The 19,790-nt window shown below is 57.9% G+C and overlaps 2 protein-coding genes across 2 annotated transcripts in view; one reads left to right on the top strand and one right to left on the bottom strand.

Moving 5' to 3' along the window:
• Positions 1-19,790, top strand: part of NDUFS8 (NADH:ubiquinone oxidoreductase core subunit S8) — a 77,146-nt gene that overhangs the window by 33,047 nt on the left and 24,309 nt on the right. The gene's annotated exons all lie outside the window — the stretch shown is intronic.
• UNC93B1 (unc-93 homolog B1, TLR signaling regulator) lies at positions 2,066-13,604 on the bottom strand. Its single transcript, XM_059709874.1, has 11 exons — positions 13,435-13,604; positions 13,148-13,289; positions 12,457-12,610; positions 8,845-9,006; positions 8,494-8,626; positions 8,122-8,215; positions 7,339-7,463; positions 6,558-6,740; positions 5,791-6,064; positions 3,814-3,932; positions 2,066-2,858 (listed from the first exon to the last, which is right to left on the bottom strand). Exons 1-11 carry the CDS (start codon positions 13,525-13,527, stop codon positions 2,517-2,519), a joined length of 1,821 nt encoding a protein of 606 aa, XP_059565857.1. The 5' UTR covers positions 13,528-13,604; the 3' UTR covers positions 2,066-2,516.

Raw genomic sequence — 19,790 nt, 5'->3', positions numbered from 1 at the left:
TCCGCCCCTCCGTCCTCCGAACCAGCAGGCTAACAGGGAAGGAGGTCTTCCCGGGGGCACGCCCTGGAGGGATAGCACGCTGGCGCCTCACCCGGCCAGTGGGTCATACCACGTGACCCTTCCCGGGCCTGCCTGTCGTGGCAAGTCTGCCTGTGAAGCTGACAGCTTTCGGACCTGCGCCTGCCTGAGCGGATGGCCCCCTGGTGGGGCGTCTGGGCAGAGGAGGCCTGTGGCCCTCACTACAGCAGTAGCGCCCACTGCCCTATGACTGCAGGACCCGGAATCTGCCAAAGCCAGCTTGGAATCTGGCTTAGGTGGGTTTGCAGCATGTGGGGGGCGGGGGGCTGTGCGGGCTTCATTCAACGGCATCACAGACTATAGGTTTAATCACCTTCCGTAGAACTGGGCCCCAAAGGACGCAGCCAGTTGGCTAGGCCGGGGCGGGGGGACTCCCTGTAGGTCCGGAAGGTCAATAGCTGAGCTTCGTTGAGAGCTTCCCCCAGCTGCCCAAACGCTCTTGGTTGCTGGCGCCCTTAGTGTCCCAGTCACTTTTCATGGTGCTTCCAAGACCAAAAGAAATATCCAACGGTTCTACTTAGGAACTACTTTAGGTCTAAATAACTTATAAGTATGTACATGTTAATAACTTATTAGTCACTTAGAAAGTAGAATTCACATCATTAGAAAGAAAACATAGTGCTTTTATATCATTCTTTTAATAATCACCAGTACTTACTGATCGGCCGTGAGCCCTGGCCAGCCCCTCAGACCTCAACATCAGCCTGCTCACCCCAGCATCATTTCCTGTTCCTTGGTGATTTTCACTTTTTATCCTCAAAACGACAGGAAATCCAGTGTCTCAAAGGCACGACGTGAAAGTCATGTGGAGTGACCTAATGTTGAAACCGGGAACCACCTGGACCTCGGAACTTGCTCAGAAAAGTATGGGACCACCGCTTCCCTCTAAATGTAGAAAATAGAGACTATCCCGGGCGCCTGTGAGTGTCCGACAGGCGGGGACCTGGGAGCCACCTGCTCAGGGGTTTCACGCTTGCTTTTCACAGATGCACTTTGCAGAGAAGGAACCTGCGGCTGCCACAGGCAGGCCCCGGCCTGCAGTCACAAGCCTGGCTCCAGCGCCCCCTGGAGGCCGAGAGAACAAAACCCAAGTGAGGGCAGTGGGGGCGAGGAGGGTAGAACTAGGAGGCCTGAGGCTGCTAGAGTGGGTGTGGACAGGGTCTGGCCTTCGGAGGGTGGAGGGGGACGTGGCGCAGGAGGAATGGTGCGGCCCCAGCAGAGGAACTGTTGAGGTGCAGCTGGGGACTCCATGACCCTACTGTGGCCCCCTTGCCAGTCCTCACCAGGCGTTTAAAGCCTTCAGAGTGGGGTCTCAGTTGCCTCTCCCGTAAGGGGCAGGTAGAGAAAGTGGCCCCTCAGGCTGTAGGGGGTCTGAATGTCTCATGGGCATTGAGGCTGAAGCCGGTAGAGGGCAGTGGCCACGTGTACCTGGGCTCGGACAACCATACCGCTGGCCCTCACTGGGCCTAGGGTGACCCTGACGCGGCTTAGTAGTGGACCCTACCCCCCAGGAACCTCTTGGGGAGCTGTGGGCAGCAATGCCCCGAAAGATGAAAAAAGGATGGGGTGGGAGGGTGCTGAGAAGACTACCGGAGGGGGCAGTGGGACCTGTGTCTCTGGAATCCGTCCCATCCTCTAGCCGTCAGTCTCTGCCCAGGTCCCCGCTTCTTTCTCCTGGGCGGTGGGGGTGAGCCTGGCAAAACCCCGCGGCTTCCCGGAGGGCGGGACTCCCTGGAGGGGCCAACCTGGTGGGCGGGGCCTAGAGGGGCCAACCTGGTGGGCGGGGCCTAGAGGGGCCAACCTGGTGGGCGGGGCCTAGAGGGGTCAACCAGGTGGGCGGGGCCTAGAGGGGTCAACCTGGTGGGCGGGGCCTAGGAGACCGTCCCCACCTGGGGGAAGTCAAACCCTCTGACCACAGCGCCCCAGAAGCTGGGTCAGCCACTCACACCCTGGGAGCTCTACACTCCCCCACGGCCTGAGACTTCCGGTCAGGACAGTACAAAATCTCTTTATTGTTCATGTTGTAGAAAAAGTGGTGCCTCTTGGTGGGCCACGGGGATAGGATGAGCAAAGCGCAGACAGGCTCCACCCAGGCCTGTAGCTGAGAACTGGGGTAGGACAGGGGAGAAGGGGAGAGGCGAGGGGACCCTGGCACTGCTCTGGGGCTGGGGCTGGGGCACGTGCTGGGAGGCGGCCGGCCTGGGGAGTGGGTCATGGCGAGCGGCCCCTCAAGGGGTGCGGTCGGCTGGCCCCACCCCACCTAGGAGGAGGCTGAGGAGCCGAGCCCAAGCTCAAGTGGTCCCGGTTCTGGGAGGGGGTATTTCCAACATTGGGAGGGGGGCTGGAGTCCTTCCTGAAGATAGCGCAGGAATCAGAGCCCCTCCCCCCCCCCCCAAAAAAAAACGCGATCAACCGAGGCCGGGGGGAGGCTGTGCCCCTCACTGCTCCTCTGGCCCGTCGCCTCCCTGCGCCTGTTCGTAGGGGCAGGGCCGGCGGCAGAAGCCGGCTGGTTCGGGGCCGGGCCCCGCGGGCAGCGGCTCCTCCTCCGCGCCGTCCCCCCGGCCTCCGCCGCCGCCGCCGCCGCCGCCGCCGCCGCGCTCGCCCTCCGCGTCGCTCTCATCGGAATTGTCCTCCTCCAGGTAGCGGTAGCCGCGCACCTTGTGCTGGGGCCGCGGGATGCGGGGCTGGCGCGGGGCCACGCCCCGCCGCAGCTTCTGCTCCATCGCCAAGTAGGAGAGCGTGGCCATCACCAGCGTCAGCAGCAGCACCGCCAGCTTAGCCTGGGCGCACAGGGAAGGGGTGCTGGGGACTCGCGGGAGGCGCCCGCCTCCCTGCCCAGTCCCTCGCCCGGATAGGCACATGCCCACCGCTTTCCTCAGCTCCCACCCTCCTGCCAGCAGGACTCAGACCCCAGCTCTGCCCTTTACAGGCCCGGCCCCCTTTGCCAGGGCTTAGGTCACTCTGTCCCTCGCAGCCGGGACCACAAGTAACGCTTGTCAGACGGTTCTGACTGTAAGCCAGTCAGAAAGAATTCTGCATCATAACTCAGTACCTACACGCTGGCATACATACTCCCCGCCACTTTCTATTCTGTTTCATGTTTTAAAATACTGGTCAGGCCCTAGCCGGTTTGGCTCAATGGATAGAGCGTCAGCCTGCGGACAGAAGGGTCCCAGGTTCAATTCCGGTCAAGGGCAGATGCCGGGGTTGTGGGCTCGGTCCCCAGCGTGGGGTGTGCAGGAGGCAGCTGATCAATGATTCTCTCTCATCATTGATGTTCCTATCTCTCTCTCCCTCTCCCTTCCTCTCTGAAACCAATAAAAATATTAAACAACAACAAAAAATACTGGTCAGGAAGGACCTGCTAAACCGACCCACCCGTTGAGTGGGAGCAGAGCATGAGGACCCTGCTCCCATGGCCAGAAAGGGAGACGCACCTTCAGCACCCCTCTCAGAGCCCGACACCTGGTGAGCAGGTTACCCAGCGACACACAAGGCAGCTGGGATGCCCCACAGGCAAAGAGCAAACTGTGCACCCCTCTTCCAGGGGTAAACTGAGGCCCTCAGGAGGTGAGGCAGCACGTGAAGGCTGGGTTTGGGGCCAACCCTGGGTGAGTGGTGCCCTTCCGGGGCTACGAGGCCAGGGTGGGCACTCGGAAGGGATCTGTTGTCTGAGCTGGGGGATGGTGGGTGCTGCATGCCCCAGAGGCCCTCCCCCAGCCCACTCAGCCTCACCTTCATGGGCAGGCTGGAGCCCAGGTACACAACGAAGATGGCCACTGCCTGCCACCAGTGGTAGATGGTGAAGATGAAGTCTTGCCTCTCTTTGTCCTCGTACAGGATGCCCAGCAGTGCTGTGGCCGACAGGGCAGGGCAGGGAGGGGAGTAGTGTCACCCAGGGCCCAGGGCCCTGATCTCCCACCAGTGACCCTCCTAGGCTGCGCGGCGGTCCAAGCCCGAGCCCTGGAAAGCCTAGAAAGCTGTACATCGGTCCTGGCCTGCCCCCTAGTGGATATGCTGGTTACTACACTTCCCGGGCAGCTGAGCCGAGTAAAGAGATGAGATGGGATGCAGGTGGGCCTCGATCTGGGGCACTCGGGACTTGAAAAGTGGAAACGTTTGTGCGCAATCACATCCCGTCCCCTTTCAGACCCCAGCCGTTCAAAGCCAGGCCTGCCAGGACTGCTTCTCCTCCTCACCCCTGGCTCAGGGAAGGGAACCTGCTTGCAGCGACCAGCTTTCTATAAATTAAACCTGACGCTGGGGGATTTGAACCTATTTCCCTAAGAATCCTCCCTGGGGTGGGCGGGAGAACTGGACAGGGAGTCAGGGACTCAGATTCTATGCTCAGGCCGGTAAAGTGAGAGAGTTGGTACAGAGACGTTGAGTCAAACGCTGGCTCTATGGGTGACTTAGAGAAGTCAGGTCTCCAGGGCCACTTTTGCCATCTGGAAAATGAGACCAGGCCTCTATGTTATACTTATGCTGGGAGGCTTTGATGTGAGAAAGCTCACACAGCACCTGGCAAATCGTACTCTCACCTGCCACTTGGACATGAACACCCCCACTGTAAGCCCTGCAGGGTGGCTGTACCCCATGGGGCTGCTGTGAAGGAACGTGGAGTCCCAGGGTCCACAAAGAGGGACAGGAAGCAGAGCTGTCGGTACCAGGCCCAAGTCCAGCCATAACATGGGTCCAAGGTACCCAGGCTGGATGCTGCCCAAAGCTGGCTGCCCCTGAGCAAAACAGCCAAGAGAGCGTGGTCCAGGGCGTGGGGCTCCACCCCCTGACTCTCTCTCTCTCTCTCTCTCTCTCTCTCTCTCTCTCTCTCTCTCTCTCTGATGGTAAGTGCTGGGGTCACCTGAGCAGAACGCCTGACCTCCACAATGCCACACCCCCAGGGGCGACGTTCAAAACAGTTAACAGCACGGCCCATCAGAACAGATGCCAATGTGGAGGGCCTCAACGGCTGAGCTGTGTGTACCCACTGCATGTCATGGCATATGCCCACCTGAGGGCAGAGATCATCACAGAGCTGAACTCTGTCCACTGCCTCCTTTCTACAAACAGGGCCCCGCTTCCCGGTGCCTCGACCCCTGCAGCCCAGACTTGGGGCCTGGACTCTGCAGACCAGCACTGGGCGTCCTCGGGCTCCCAGGTCCTCTCTGTAAAGGCCATGCCTACATCTACACCTGGGGTGTGGGCAGGGCCGCCCACACTTCCCGTTCTCCTAGGGCACAGACACGGAATCTGCTCCCAGTGTCATGGAAACTCTGTCCAATGGGCGCTGTCCCTGGTATGAAAGCTGAGTGTCCCCAGGATGTTTTTCACACTGCCCTTCAGAGGTTTCCACAGAGCCCATACCTACCCCAAGTAGCCATAGATGTCACACTACCCCTCAGTGTCCACAGGGCCCCATGCCCACCCTGGGGTAGCCACTGGATGTCCATGGCATAGGACTCCCACACCAGCCCCCGGGGTGCTCACAATTCTCCCCACCTGTCCCTACGATGTCCACAGAACTTCTTTCCACCCCTGTAATGGCCACAGGGATCCACAGTTACCTCTGCCATGTATACAGGACCCCATGACAGATCTCCCGTGTGTCTATGGGACCCCATGTCTGGCCCTGGGATGTATGTGCTACCCCCAACTGCCCCAAGGTAGCCACAGGAGTTACCCAGCCATGCCAATGCCCATGGCTATACTCACTGGAGAGTCCAGTCTTGTTGAGGCCACTGCCCACACCCCAGAGGATGGCTGCTACATAGAGGATCCAGATGTGTTGCAGGACCCGAGGTTTGGGGGCCCAGAAAAAGAGGCTGATGGTGAGCAGCAGGTGCAGTCCGGCCCCAGACAGCAGAGGCACCTGGCGTGGCAGCCACAGCCCCAGCAGGCCCAGGAGTGAGGAGGCGGAGGCACCCAGGCCATAAGCCACGAGGAGGTAGGCCAGGCGTTCCAGCCCCACGGAGCACACGCCATAGCCCTGGGGGGAGGGAGGGCGGTGAACATGTGAGGTCAACTGGCCAAGGCTCTCACCCTCCCCACATGAGGTGTCCACCCTGCCCTCTCTGGGCCACCTTGGGGCTAACTCCCTCCAAGGCTCAAGGCTCTCAGGAAGGTTGGGGGCGGGGTTGGGAGCAGAGAAAATGCTTGGGCATTGTTCCCAGGCACCAAGGCTGCACCCCACAAGGAACCAAACACTTTATGGGTGTTATCCGATCGCAATCATGTAACGCCTCCGGGAGCGGGAGCGAAGGTCATTACTTGACTCACTTCTCAGAGGAGGAGACAGGCGCAGAGAGGTTAAAATAATTTGTCCAAGATTGAGGGGAAGTAAAGGAAGCGGAGAGGGAGGGGAATGTTGGGACATATTTGTACATACTTAGACCTATATTCAAAACTTAGTTGCTGTTTATCCGAGGTTCGAACGGAACCACAGACTGAATTCCACCGCCATCTACGCGGGCTGTACCTACCAGCGCGAGGCCCGTGCAGGCAAAGAGCACCTCGAAGCCGCTGTAGATGAAGAAGGGCACGAGGTGGCGCAAGCGGAAGTCGCGCACGTGCTTGAAGGGCAGCTGGAAGATGTTGCCCCAGCCCACGCTGCGCAGGTCGATCTCCTCCGTGGGCCGGTAGGCGGCGCCGCACAAGCCCAGCACCTGCGGACCGGACCCGCGCCGTGAGGGGGCGGGCAGCCAGGAAAGGCCCCGCCCCAGACACACGCCCCGCCCCTCAGCACAAGGCCCCGCCCCTACACACACGCCCCGCCCCCAGACACACGCCCCGCCTCTCAGCACAAGGCCCCGCCCCTACACACGCCCCGCCCCTCGGCACAAGGCCCCGCCCCTAGACACACCCACAGGCCTCCCCCGCGTCCCAGCCCAGCTCACACCGAGCCACGCCCCCAACGCCTCAATTCTGCCCCCAGTGCAGCCCCCGGGTTGCAGCCACACCTTCACCCCCAGCCCAGCCCAGGCCAGTCCCCTCCAACCCAGTCTCCACCTCAACCCCAGACCAAGTCTGTACCCCTCCAACTCCAGTCTCAGTCCTCAGGCATCTTCCTGCCCGACTGCCCCAAGGCTCAGCGAGGCGACTCCCCCGGACTCAGCCCTGGCTCCCCACGCAGACCACGCCTCCAGGCCGCAGCCTGCCCAGGAGCCAGCCCCCGCCCAGACTGCACCCTTATGCGCCCAGACGTCAGTGACTCCGCCCCATCCCCCCCGCCCCCCCCCCCCCCCCCCCCGTCCTGGGCCGCACCAGCAGCATGGCCACGAAGGCCACGGCCATGAGCACGCTCTCCACCACAATGAGGTTTCGGCTCCGCGGCAGCGACTTGAGGACCGTCTTGTTGAAGCCGCTGAGGATGCCCTGGCTGTTGGTACCTGCGAAGCGATGGTGCGAGCACTGTGAGGCAGGAAGTAGGGCATCCTCTCAACTCAATCACAAAGAAATGCAGCCAGGCCGTGGGCGGGAGGGGAGCTAAGGGGACGGGCGAGTGGGCGGGAGGGGGGGGGTTAAAGGGGACGGGCCAGGGCAACGCATGCAAAGGCAGGGTTCCTTGGAGGGCAGTTTGGATGTGAGGGTCACTAGGGCTGAACACACTCCAAGGAAAGGAACACCTTCCTCCATTCCCCTTCCCACCCCATCCCCCTTCCCATCCTATTGCACAGAGGCTAGGGTTGGGGGGCCGGCGCCAGTGCATCCCCACATCTATACATTCACCTTGCACTGATTGAGCTCTGAGGGTAGGACTTGACCCCAAGAGAGATCCCATAGGCAGCTTGATCCCAGATGGCCCCTCCCCCAGGCAGCCTTCCCTGATACATCCCCCTCCCCCACCCACTCCCCCCTTGCTGGGTCAGATTAAATACATACTTTAACAGGGCCTTGTACCGCGCCCACCAGAGCCCTGGACCCGGAATTACAGCCCTGAACCCTGTGAGAGAGAGCATCCCCTGCCCTGGAGGGCCCAGTGTCTGCAGGATAACTCAGTGGGGGAGGTGAGCAGGGCTTGGGGACCCCATCCCCATGAGGACTAACCGCAGCTGTGCACATTGCTCAGAGTGTGGTTCAGGTCATACAGGTAGTGATTCAGGAAGTAGATCATGGGCAGTTGGGCGCAGGCGAAGCTCAGCTGTGGGCAGGAGGCACAGGCATGATCTGGGAGGGGTCTTGGCATAGCCTTGGGGGGACAGGAGCCCTCCCACCTCTGGGGTGGCCTGCTGGTAGAGGGAGATAGCCCAATGCCAGAGGCCTTCCCCCTGGTCAGCACTGTGGACAGCCAGGGAATGAGGTTTTAATCACTTGGGGGAAGCAAGCAGGGGAACTAGAGGGCTGACAAGACTGGAATGGGTTCCAGTGTGTGGGCTCTCGGGCTAGAATACCCCCCAGGGCCCCGTGTGTGGCACTCACGTGGAAGAAGCTATAAAAGATGGTTTGGAAGACGAGGAGATAGGGCGCGTGGGAGCCCCGCGGCGGGCGCTGCTGCGGGCCCTGCTCGTCCCGCTCCTTGTAGTGGGAGTACTCGTAGTACTTCTGGGCCATCCTGGACCACAAAGGAGAAGGCTTTCCCCAGCCCAACCTCTGCCAGACACCTCTGCTTCCTGCACCCAGAGCTGTGGGCTGGCCAGCCCCCGCATCTTATGGATGGGGAAACTGAGGCCCAGGGGGCGGAAGGGCCCGTCCCAGGTCCTCTGGCCACGGTTGGCAATGCAGCAGAGGTCAGCCAGGTCTCCAGCCCACCCTGTTGTCCACCAGGCTCACCTGGTGATGTAGTTGCCCATGGAGGCCCAAAGAGGCACGATGGCCATGCCCAGGGCCACGGCGGAGGGCACAAGTGTGTAGTAGCGTTCCCAGTAGTTGGTGGAGACAAAGAGGGCATAGATGCCCACGCCCAGGAACATCATCCACTTGGTGCCAAAAAACCTGCGGGCATTGAGAGAGATGCTGGTATCACGGGCTGATGGGGACTGCCAGGGCCGATACCGGAGTGCCCACAACTCTCCGTTCATGAGGCTGTGTGAGGTGGGGAGACGCCCCTGGCCTGGGAATCAAGGACTCCCTCATGTGAGTCCTGGGCTGACTCACCAACCCCCTTTTCCTCACTCATGTGCTGGGACTGCAGGGCCCAGGCACATGTCCAAGGGCCTGGACCCAACCTGGCTCAAGGAAACGTAGGAGCAGAGACAGGAAGAGGCTCCAGTGCTGGCCAGCACCTTCGTATCCCTTCCTCCCGGCCGCTGCTCTGGCCGGCCATGTGTCATCAGGAAGGCTCCTCCTCAGTGGCTCTGAGACAGTGTCACCCGTGTTCGAAGGGGGCTTGACAAGCAACAGCTAAGGGCCTATTCAGGGCGTGGAGGCTGCCCCAGCTGAAAACCACCCCTGAGATCTCTGTTTGTTGAGTGTGTGTGCTCACTAGTTCCCTTTGGTTTCCAGGCAGCTCAAAGTGAAGCGACCCTGTTTTTCTGATACAATTACTTTCTCTTCTATGACAGGGCCCTGGTTCACACAGCCAGTGGGAAATCAGCCTGGTAGTTTGGGCAAGGAGCAAGGATGGGGGTTTTGAGCCACTCTGCCCGGGTTCAAACCTTCCGTCTGCCACGGGCTGCCTGTGGGACTTGGGCAAGCTGTCCAGTCTCTTGGCTTCTCCGTGTCTGAGCTTGGAGCATCTACCTCAAATGGTAAGGAATGAGGTAACATTTATAAAAGCGCCCAGCACATGGGAAATGAGATGAGCTGGCAGCTGTTCTTAATAGTGACGGGTTTCAAGAGCCATATAGCCTTTCATAAGCTGGTGACCTTAGTAAGGGCCCTACTGGGAATTTATCCTGGAAACTTTCTTTTTTCATTTTATGCAGAAAACAGCTACAAAGCACAAAGTGAATGTGCAAAAAAGGAGAGGGTACCCTACCGGCGTGGCTCAATGGTTGAGCATCAACCTATGATCCAGGAGGTCATGGTTCAATTCCTGGCCAGGGCACATGCCTGGGTTGTGGACTCGATCCCCAGTAGGGGGCATACAAGTAACAGCCAAGCAATGATTCTCATCATTGATGTTTCTATCTCTCCCTCCCTCTCCCTTCCTCTCTGAGATCAATCTACACTAATAAAAGAGAAAAATGGTAATTGGCGTACGAGCTACCCTTTTCATTGGCTAATCAGGGCTATATGCAAATTAACTGCCAACTAAGATTGGCAGTTAACTGCCAACAAGATGGCGGTTAATTTGCATATGTAGGCACAATGCAGGGAGGCGAAAGGGAAAGCAGGAAGAAGCCCCCTGCCACTGACAGTGATCGGAAACCCAGGGGGGAGCTAAGAGCTGGGGGGCAGGGCAAAGGCGGCCCTGGGGCCGCCTTTGCCCTGCCCCCCAGCCATGATCGGAGAATCAGGTGCCTTTTCCGCCCTGGCCAGTGATAGCAGGAAGTAGGGGTGGAGCCAGCGATGGGAGCTGGGCACGGTCGAAGCTGGCAGTCCCAGGAGCTAGGGGTCCCTTGCCTGGGCCTAAAGCGAAGGCCACAAACGTGGGGCTGCTGCAGCTGTGGGTCCCCGCTGCCCGGGCCAGACGCCTAGGGCAGAGGCGTCAGGCCTGAGCAAGGGGCCGATCCTGCAATTGGAGGGTGATGGGAGTCAACGCCTGAGGGCTCCCAGTATGTGAGAGGGGGCAGGCTGGGCTGAGGGACACTCCCCCCAACACACACCCAGTGCACGAATTTCGTGCACCGGGCCCCTAGTATATATATATATATATATTAGCCCTAACTGGTTTGGCTCAGTGGATAGAGCATTGGCCTGCAGACTGAAGGGTCCCAGGTTAGATTCCAGTCAAGGGCATGTACCTCAAGGGCACACACCAATTGGGGGTGTGCAGGAGGCAGCCGATCGATTTTTCTCTCTCATCACTCTTTCTTTTCTTTTTTTAAAATATATTTTATTGATTTTTTACAGAGAGGAAAGGAGAGGGATAGAGAGTTAGAAACATTGATGAGAGAGAAATATCGATCAGCTGCCTCCTGCATACCCCCTACTGGGGATGTGCCCGCAACCAAGGTACATGCCCTTGACCGGAATCCAACCTGGGACCTTTCAGTCTGCAGGCCAACGATCTATCCACTGAGCCAAACTGGTTACGGCTCTCATCAATGTTTCTAACTCTCTATCCCTCTCCCTTCCTCTCTGTAAAAAAATCAATAAAATATATTTAAAAATATATATGTATATATATATATATATATATATATATATATATATATATATTTTTTTTTTTTTTTTTTTTTTTTTTTTTTTTTTAAAGGAGAGGGTGCTGCAAGGTACAACTCTAAGCCACAGCTGGATGTCCACAACTCTGCAGGCGATGCTATCATGACAAAGTGCCCCCTGGGAAGCAGGGGGCAGGCCAAGATGTGTGCAGTGAAAAGAAAGAAAGCAAAGCTGATGAATTTCAGAGGGAAGGTGGGGTGGGGGGAGCAGAGTGGAGGGTGGGGGAGGGACAGTAACAGGGAACTTACCTGCCTATATGCATAGCCCATGGACACAGACCACAGTGTGGTGAAGGCCATGGAGGGGCGGATGGGGAGAAGGGAGTCAATGGGGGAAAAACAGCAACTTAAAAAGGAAGGAACGTCTGTAACACTTTCAACAATAAAGATAAACTTAAAAATAAAACAATGAGGAGTGAAGAAGAAAAAAGGCAGGAAAGTGAACGTGGCTCCCTAATGCTCTGGCGACAAGGCCGTGGATGCCATCCACACACCACGTGGGGGGACAACAAAGGCAGCCGGCTTCCTGGAGGGCTTGGGGGCGGATTTTCCCTTTTCTGGTTTCAAGTATGACTCTAACGCTGTTTGTGCAATCGTGACAAAGATTCTTTTTTAAGGATAAGGGAACTGAAACCCATCTCATTTGTCCACATCTCTGGCCTGTCTGAGCACAGGCCTACCGCCCGTTGGATAACGCGATTGTGGAGGGATTTTTGTAGTGGCCGGAGGCTGGGCCAGATGCTGCCAAGCTCAGTCTAAAGCAGGCCTTCTGGGGCACTGCCCAGCCACGCCCTTTCCCCCTTTCCGTGAGAAAGGTCCCTCCACACCAGCCACATCTGATTGGGCCAGGGGTGGGTGCCACAGAGGAAGGGCATGCGGCCAATGCCACATGGGTCGCAGACGAGCTGAGGGAAGGAGCTGAGTGACTCTCAGTTGCTTGAAACCCAATGTGTCCTGGGCAGAGCTCGTTTCCTCCCCCAAACCCAGGCTTCACCCCTTCTCTCTCGCCCCTCCAGGGAGACAAGGAGTCTCCCAACTCCCTGACTCCCAAGTCCACCAGGGCAGCCCCTGCAAGATCAGGGTGACAGCCCAGCCCTCTGGGGCCAGCGGTGCGCACCTGATGAGCACAGGGGTGTAGAGGAGGGCCGCGATGGGCGTCACGTTGATGCCGATGAGCATCTTGCTGTCGATGTCAGGCAGCCCCATGTTGCCATACTTCACCTCTCGGTAGGTCTCGTCGTAGTGCAGGATCAGCTGCATCTGCAGGAGACCTAGAGACAGGGGGCTGCAGGGGCGGCCTGGCTGGGGGCGGCCGCGCCGGGCGAGCAGAGGCTGGAACACTTTCCCCAAAGGGTCCCCTCATCCTGCGCCCTGGCGGGGCCTGGAGGGAGGACAGAGCGGGAGCCAGGCTGGGCCGCGCGTCCTACCAGCCATGCAGCGTCAGCGACTTTATTCCCACCCCACCCCCCTTACCCCCCTTACCCCCGCTCCGCAGGTCTCTTGGATCCCCCCCTTGCCCCCACGTTCTCCTAGGCTCCATCGGGGCCGGAGACACCGCCCCGTCTCGCCCCGCCCCCACGTGGGGAGGGGAGGCAACTGCAGCTGCGAGGCAGCGGACTGGGAAGTGAAAGGAGGAAGGGAGACCGAAGCCCCGAAGGTTTCTCTTTCCCAGACCGGGTCCGGGCGGGGGAGCAGGGGGGTGGGGGCCGAGGAGCCCTGGGGTCCGGCGCCAGTGCCCCGGAGGCGGTCCCCGGCCGGCAGGGGCAGGGCAGGGGCAGGGCAGGGGCAGGGCAGGGGCAGGTACACACCCAGGTAGACGGCGTAGGTGAGCATGCCGCCCGCGCTGGCCGCCAGCACGTTCTTGAGCACCCCGAGGCGCTTGCGGCGGTAGTAGCGGCGCTCCTCCTCCTCCTCGTTGTAGTTGGGGTACGCGCCCACCAGCTCGTCCAGCTGCGGAGCAGGCACGGCGCTGGCACGGACGGCGCCCGGGCTCCCACCCCACCGCGGCCCGCCCCGGGGCTGCATCCCAGCCCCATCCCGGAGAACCCGGCCCGCCCGGGGCCCCGCGCCCCGCCGCGGTCCCGTCCCCGCTCACCGGGGCCCCGGACCCGTCGGGCAGCCCGAGTCGGTCCTCATCGCCCTGCGGCCCCGCGGCCCCCGCCACCGGGTAGAGTGGCGGCTCGGCCATGGCCTGTCCCCGCCCGAGGACCGGTGGTGGCGGCCCCCGCGTCCCAGCAGCGCCGGCACTTCCTCCTGGAGGCGGGGACCTGCCCCCGTCCCGCCCGCTTCCTACCCCCGGAGGCGTGGCCCCCGGCACCGCTGCGGAGGCGTGTGTGTGTGTGTGTGTGTGTGTGTGTGTGTGTGTGTGTGTGTGTTAGAGAGGAGTGTCTATGTGCGACCAGGATCCTGGCTTGGTGTCTTTGGGCATTAACTCCACTTCTCTGTGCCTCAGTTTCCTCACCTGTAAAACGGGGTGCTGGGCACTACTTCCTAGGGCTATTGCTGGATTGAGTTAAAGCAAAGCTTTAGAAGAGTGGGAGGCCCATGATAAGCTCCCTCCATGTTACTACGTCATCCTAGCCCCACCTCCAGGCCCCAATGGGTGTGTTTGCAGGTCAGCAAAGAGCCCCCATAGCAACCCCCCCACCCCCAGAGGGCTCCTACCACAGGACAGGGCAGCCTGTGCCACCCCCCGGGCACCTCCAGCTTCCATTTGGGCACCTGCAAGTGGAAGCTCTGGCAGGGCCACTCGGAGGCTGTGATTGCGGTGGCTGCTGGGCTCCAGTGGGGTGACCCCATCACCACCCTGCAGGAGGGGTCAGAACCCCCACATCCACCCCACTGGATCCAGGGCTGCAGCCTTACCTGAGGGGACCCTCCATCGCACTGGCTGTTTCCCTGGTTAGAACACTTGGGGAGATTTTTAAACCATGCATTTCCCAGGGTAGTCTCTTCAACAAATGGTGTTAGAAAAACTGGATAACCACACGTAGGCAAATGAGATTGGACCTCTGTCTTACACCACTTACAAAAATTAAATCTAAATAGAGTAGATTTAAACGTAAGACCCGAGACCACGAAATTCCTAGAAGAAAATGTAGGGAAGAGGCTCTTTGACACTGGTGTCAAGCTCAAAAATAAAACAGCTAATTATTTTACCAGCAAAATATGTAACGGTTTATTCAGAGGAATTGGAATGGCTGAGGAATTGCAGTTCGGGACATGTTAGCCATGGCAAACCGTAGGTAAGTCTGGAGAAAAAAGGAGGAATGTTACTTGTAGAGAAAAAGGGTCAGTTGGGAGGGGCTGTTATAAACAACTAGGGGCCCAGTGCATGAATTTGTGCACCTTGAAAGGAACTGTGGGCCACAAGGCTGCAGTGGGCACAGGGGTGGGTCTCAGCCCCTCCTGCCACAGCCCCTGGTCCCCTGTCTGCCAGCAGCCCCGTTCCCGCCACTGCTGCTCCCACACGCTGATGGCGCTGGCCCCGCTCACATCTGCTGACAATGCGGAGTGATTGGGGCTGGTGCCAGTAGCAGGTGCAAGCAGGGCTGGCACCGTCAGTGGGTGCGAGTGGCGGCTGCTGCCCCAATCACCTCTCAGGAGCAGGAGGAGGTGGAGAAGCCCTGAGGGACGATTGGGGTCGGCAGCTGCCGCTCACACCCACTGACAGTGCTGAGTGATCAGGGCTGGCGCTGGGTGCCAGCAGCAGGTGTGAGCGCCAGGTGGCGCCGTGGCACGTAGGAGCAAAGAATTTTCAGTTACCACCAGAGGCTCACCCTGATGACAGCAACTGGCGCCCCACCTTGGTCTGGTGCCCCCACTCACCTGCTCCACCATCCTGCCACAGCTGACGCCCACCATGTTCCACACACGCCCCCTGGTGGTCAGTGCAATCATAGTGACCGATTGTTCAGTTGTTCTGGTTGTTCCTCTGTTCTGTCTATTTGCATATTAGCCTTTTATTATACTGGACTAGAGGCCCAGTGCACGAAATTCGTGCACTTGGGGTGGGTTATCCCTCAGCCCAGCCTGTGTCCTCTCCAATCTGGGATCACTCAGGGGATGTCTGTCAGTTTTTCCCCAATCCCTGCGGTATTGGGCCTAAACCAGCAGTAGGACATCCCTCTCACAATCCAGGACTGCTGGCTCCTAACCACTTCTGCCTGCCAGCCTGATCACCCCCTAACCGCTCCCCTGCTGGTCTGATTGACACCTAACTGCTCTCCTGCCTACCCAATTGCCCCCAATTGCCCTCCCCTGCAGGCCTGGTCCCCCCCAACTGTCCTCCCCTGCTGGCCATCTTGTGACGACAAGGGGTGGCCATCTTGTGACACAAGGGCATGAGGGTCAATTTGCATATTACCTCTTTATTATATAGGATGTCCATTGGAAGAAACTGGGAGTTCTAAAGTGTAGTAGCTTTCCATTGGCTGATTCATGGATGTTTCTCATTCGCTAGGTCTGTTGCTAAGCAAGGAGAAAACCTTCCCTCCTCCTACTAGAGTAGCAAGGTAGTCTTCTTTCTGTTGGAGTCTGAAAGATGTGGTGAGTGGTAGTGCATGAGAGCAGGGCTTCCAATTCCGTTTTATTTTATTTTTATATTTTTTATAAATAGAGCAAAATTCTTTGTTTTATTTTATTTTATTTTTTTATTTTTTCAGAGAGGAAGGAAGAGGGATAGAGAGTTAGAAACATCAATCAGCTGCCTCCTGCACACCCCTAACTGGGGATGTGCCCACAACCAAGGTACATGCCCTTGACTGGAATCGAACCTGGGACCCTTCAGTCCGCAGGCTGACGCTCTATCCACTGAGCCAAACCAGTCACGGCCCAACTCCCTTTTAAATGTTTCCTTTAGCCCTAATCGGTTTGGCTCAGTGGATAGAGCGTCAGCCTGCGGACTGAACGGTCCCAGGTTCGGTTCCAGTCAAGGGCATGTACCTTGGTTGTGGGCACATCACCAATTGGGGGTGTGCAGGAGGCAGCTGATCGATGTTTCTCTCTCATCGATGCTTCTAACTCTCTATCCCTCTCCCTTCCTCTCTGTAAAAAAATCAATAAAATATATTTTAAAATAAAATAAATGAGATTTCCTTTATTCCTTTTCACATTGGCCTTGGCAATGATATTTTTGATATGACACCAAAGCACAAATAACAGAAGAAAAAAACCAACAAGTGGAATCACATCAAATGTAAAAGCTTCTGCCCTACAAAAGAAACAATAGAAATACAAAGGCAAGCCCAGCCAGTGTGGCTCAGTGGTTCAGCATCAACCTATGAACCAGGAGATCTTGGTTCCATTCCCGGTCTGAGCACATGTCTGGGTTCTGGGCTTGACCCCCAGTAGGGGGCGTACAGGAGGCAGCCAACCAATGATTCTTTCTCATCAATGATGCCTCTATCTTTCCCTCTCCCTTCCTCTCTGAAATCAACAAAAATATATTTTTTAAAAATACAAAGATGCCCACCCTGCTTGGCTCAGTGAAGAGAGCATCAGCCTGTGGATGGAAGGGTCGCGGGTTCGATTCTGGTCAAGGGCACATACCTCGGTGGCAACCTTGGTTGTGGGCTCCACTCACAGCACTGGCCTGTGTGTCCTGGAGGAAACCAATCAAGTCTCTCACATCCATGTTTCTCTCTCTCTGTCTCACCTCCTTCCTTCGACTCTCTCTCTCCCTTAAAAAATAAAATAAAAAAGGCAACTTACAGAGTAGGAGAGAATATTTTCAAACCATGTGTCAGATGAGAGGCTAATATCCAAAATTTATAAGTAACTCAAACAACTCAATAAAAAAAAAAAATCACCCAAACAATTCAATTAAAAAATGGGCAGAGGAACTAACTATACATTTTTTCCAAAGAAGCCATCCAAATGGCCAACAGATAATGAAAAGGTGCTCAACATCACTAATCATCAGAGAAATGCAAATCAAACCACAGTGAGATAGACCTCACGCCTGTCAGAATGGCCGTCATCAAGTAGACAAGAGGTAGCAAGGGCTGGCCTGGGGGTAGAAGAAAGGGGACTGTTGTGCACTTCCTGGGGCTGTAAACTGGCCCAACCATTTTGGAGAAGAACTTAGACTATGTTTCTTCCGCTTTTCTGCGGTTTGTTTGTCCCCCAGGCGACTGCTCACCATGTGCCCCCCATGCAGAGGCTTGTGTCAGACACTTAGGAGGTGCTCAGTGAATGTGGGTGGGTGGGCGCGTGAAGTGCTGACAGATCCCTATCCTAGAAGCCTTGCTGGGAGGGCGGAGAGCTGGGGGTGTGGAGTGCCTGCCTTTGCAGAGGCTTCAGGCTGAGAGCTGGTGGAACTTTCTCCAGACCACACCCACGTGCAGATATAGGTAAGCAACACAGGAGGAACCATGCCAGTGGTGCCTAGAGGTGGGGCAGATGGAAGGAGCGGGAGAGAGGGCAGGACCCGAGGTCCAGGGGCGAGGAGGAGGCGAGGATCAGGGATGCAGTGGGTGCTGGGAGGCCAGGAGGCTGGCGGCATGGTCAGAGAATGGACACCTGTGATGACAAAGTCCAGGGCGTGGCCATGGCGCCGGGTGGGGAGGGGTGAGGAGATACAGGAGGCCTCGGGATGATGTGGGGGCAGCGGACTTTGATGCCCTGGAGGATGCGGTCCTGTAGAATTCATCGGGCGGCATGAATTGCGTCCAGGAGGGAAGATGGCTGGGAGGGGGTGGTGTGTCCTCAGGGCGTGGGCTTAATGGAGCAGAGGCTGGGAGGCCGGGTCCATAGGCTCTGCACGAGAGTGAGGAAGACACCAAGAATGACCCCTTGCTCCTCCCTGGAGGGCACCCCTCTAAACCCATATTGGAAAGGGGCCCTGGGGCCTGGGTACAGACTAGCATCTCTGATCCGTAAAGGACCCTTCCCTCTCTGCCCACTTTGCCGCCTGATGCCACTAGGAAAGAAATGATTCAGCCAAGTGCACTGGATTGGCAGCCACGTCTCTGCCTCCTCCAACAGAGAACCCAGGACGAGCCAGGGAGGGACAGGCCTGGGAGGGGCCCTCACCATGAAGCAGGATCCCGGGCCTCCTCCCAGCCGGGAGCCTGGTCTCCTCCGGGCTTTAGTGTGGGGAGCCCCTTCACCTCAACTATTGGGCGCACCCCACACTACTCCTCACCTGCAGCATAAGAGCAGGCGGAGAAGCACGCTGTCCAGGCTGGAGGGGCACAGGCAGGCGGTGGGGGACGGGAAGCACTTAGAGGCAGAGCAGACCTGGGGTGGCTCTCGCGGAGGGAGACGGACAGGGGACACCATTAGTTGTCACCACGTCGGGAAAGAGGTCAAGCCCACAAAAGTCCTAGAGGGGGAGGGAGGAGAGACGGGCGGCCTGGGAAGAGGCCAGCAAGCTCCCCGAGCTGCCCTAGAGGTTGCACCTGAGAGCCATGGCATGGGGGCACGGCGGGGTCGGGCACACCCCTGGGCGGGGCGGGAGGAGGAGTCACAGGCCCAGTGGTGGGCTTCGAGCTGCCAAGTGTGGGTCACCCTGAGTGGCTGTGTGCTGTACAAGGAAGGGTAAAGGTCTCCGGGGGGCGTGCCTGCTCAGGGGGAGAAGGGACAGGGCTTGTTGAGTTCACTGGTTTTGGAGCTCCCACCAGAAGGAAGGTTTGGTGTCTTCCTCCCAAGAGGCGATGGATCGGTGTTTTAAGAAACAACCAGAAGCCGAAACCGGTTTGGCTCAGTGGATAGAGCGTCGGCCTGCGGACTGAAAGGTCCCGGGTTTGATTCCGGTCAAGGGCATGTACCTGGGTTGCAGGCACATCCCCAGTAGGAGATGTGCAGGAGGCAGCTGATCGATGTTTCTCTCTCATCGATGTTTCTAACTCTCTATCTCTCTCCCTTCCTCTCTGTAAAAAATCAATAAAATATATTTTAAAAAAAGAAAAAAAGAAACAACCAGAAAGCAAAGGTCGGAGGGGAGCGGTGGTTTGCCTCGTGAAAGGCCCACCAGCGCCGCGTGTCCCAAACGTCTCCCATTCCCACCCCAGCGGCAAGGCGGCACACGCTCAGCGCGCTCAGCGGATAGCAGCTGCTTCTTACGCTCTGACTTCCCTGATGCTGCATGGTTTCTCTCTCTGCCTCACAGGCCCTGCCTGAAAAAGAGGTTACTCTACGGCTGAGTATTTGACCTTGTTACATGTGCATTCCTGTGGTCTGTTGGGCCCACTGCACGCCCACCCAACACCACTTCTCTGCACTGAGGCGGGTCTCACCACTTTTTAAATATATTTTATTAATTTTTTTTTTTTTAAAGAGAGGAAGGGAGAGGGATAGAGAGCCAGAAACATCGATGAGAGAGAAACATCGATCAGCTGCCTTCTGCACACCCCCTACCAGGGATGTGCCGGCAACCAAGGTACATGCCCTTGACCAGAACCGAACCTGGGACCTTTCAGTCACAGGCCAACGCTCTATCCACTGAGC

Source organism: Myotis daubentonii, chromosome 9, assembly GCF_963259705.1.
Source record: "Myotis daubentonii chromosome 9, mMyoDau2.1, whole genome shotgun sequence".
NCBI lineage: Eukaryota > Metazoa > Chordata > Mammalia > Chiroptera > Vespertilionidae > Myotis > Myotis daubentonii.
This window is presented reverse-complemented; position numbering and strand designations above follow the sequence as displayed.

Coding starts and splice junctions, on each gene's coding strand:
- UNC93B1 (XM_059709874.1), bottom strand. CDS start 13,527: ATGGCCGAGCCGCCACTCTACCCGGTGGCGGGGGCCGCGGGGCCGCAG. Junction 7,464..8,121: donor GAGCAATGTGCACAGCTGCG/GTTAGTCCTCAT, acceptor ATCGCTTCGCAG/GTACCAACAGCCAGGGCATC. Junction 3,933..5,790: donor CAACAAGACTGGACTCTCCA/GTGAGTATAGCC, acceptor TGTCGGCCACAG/CACTGCTGGGCATCCTGTAC.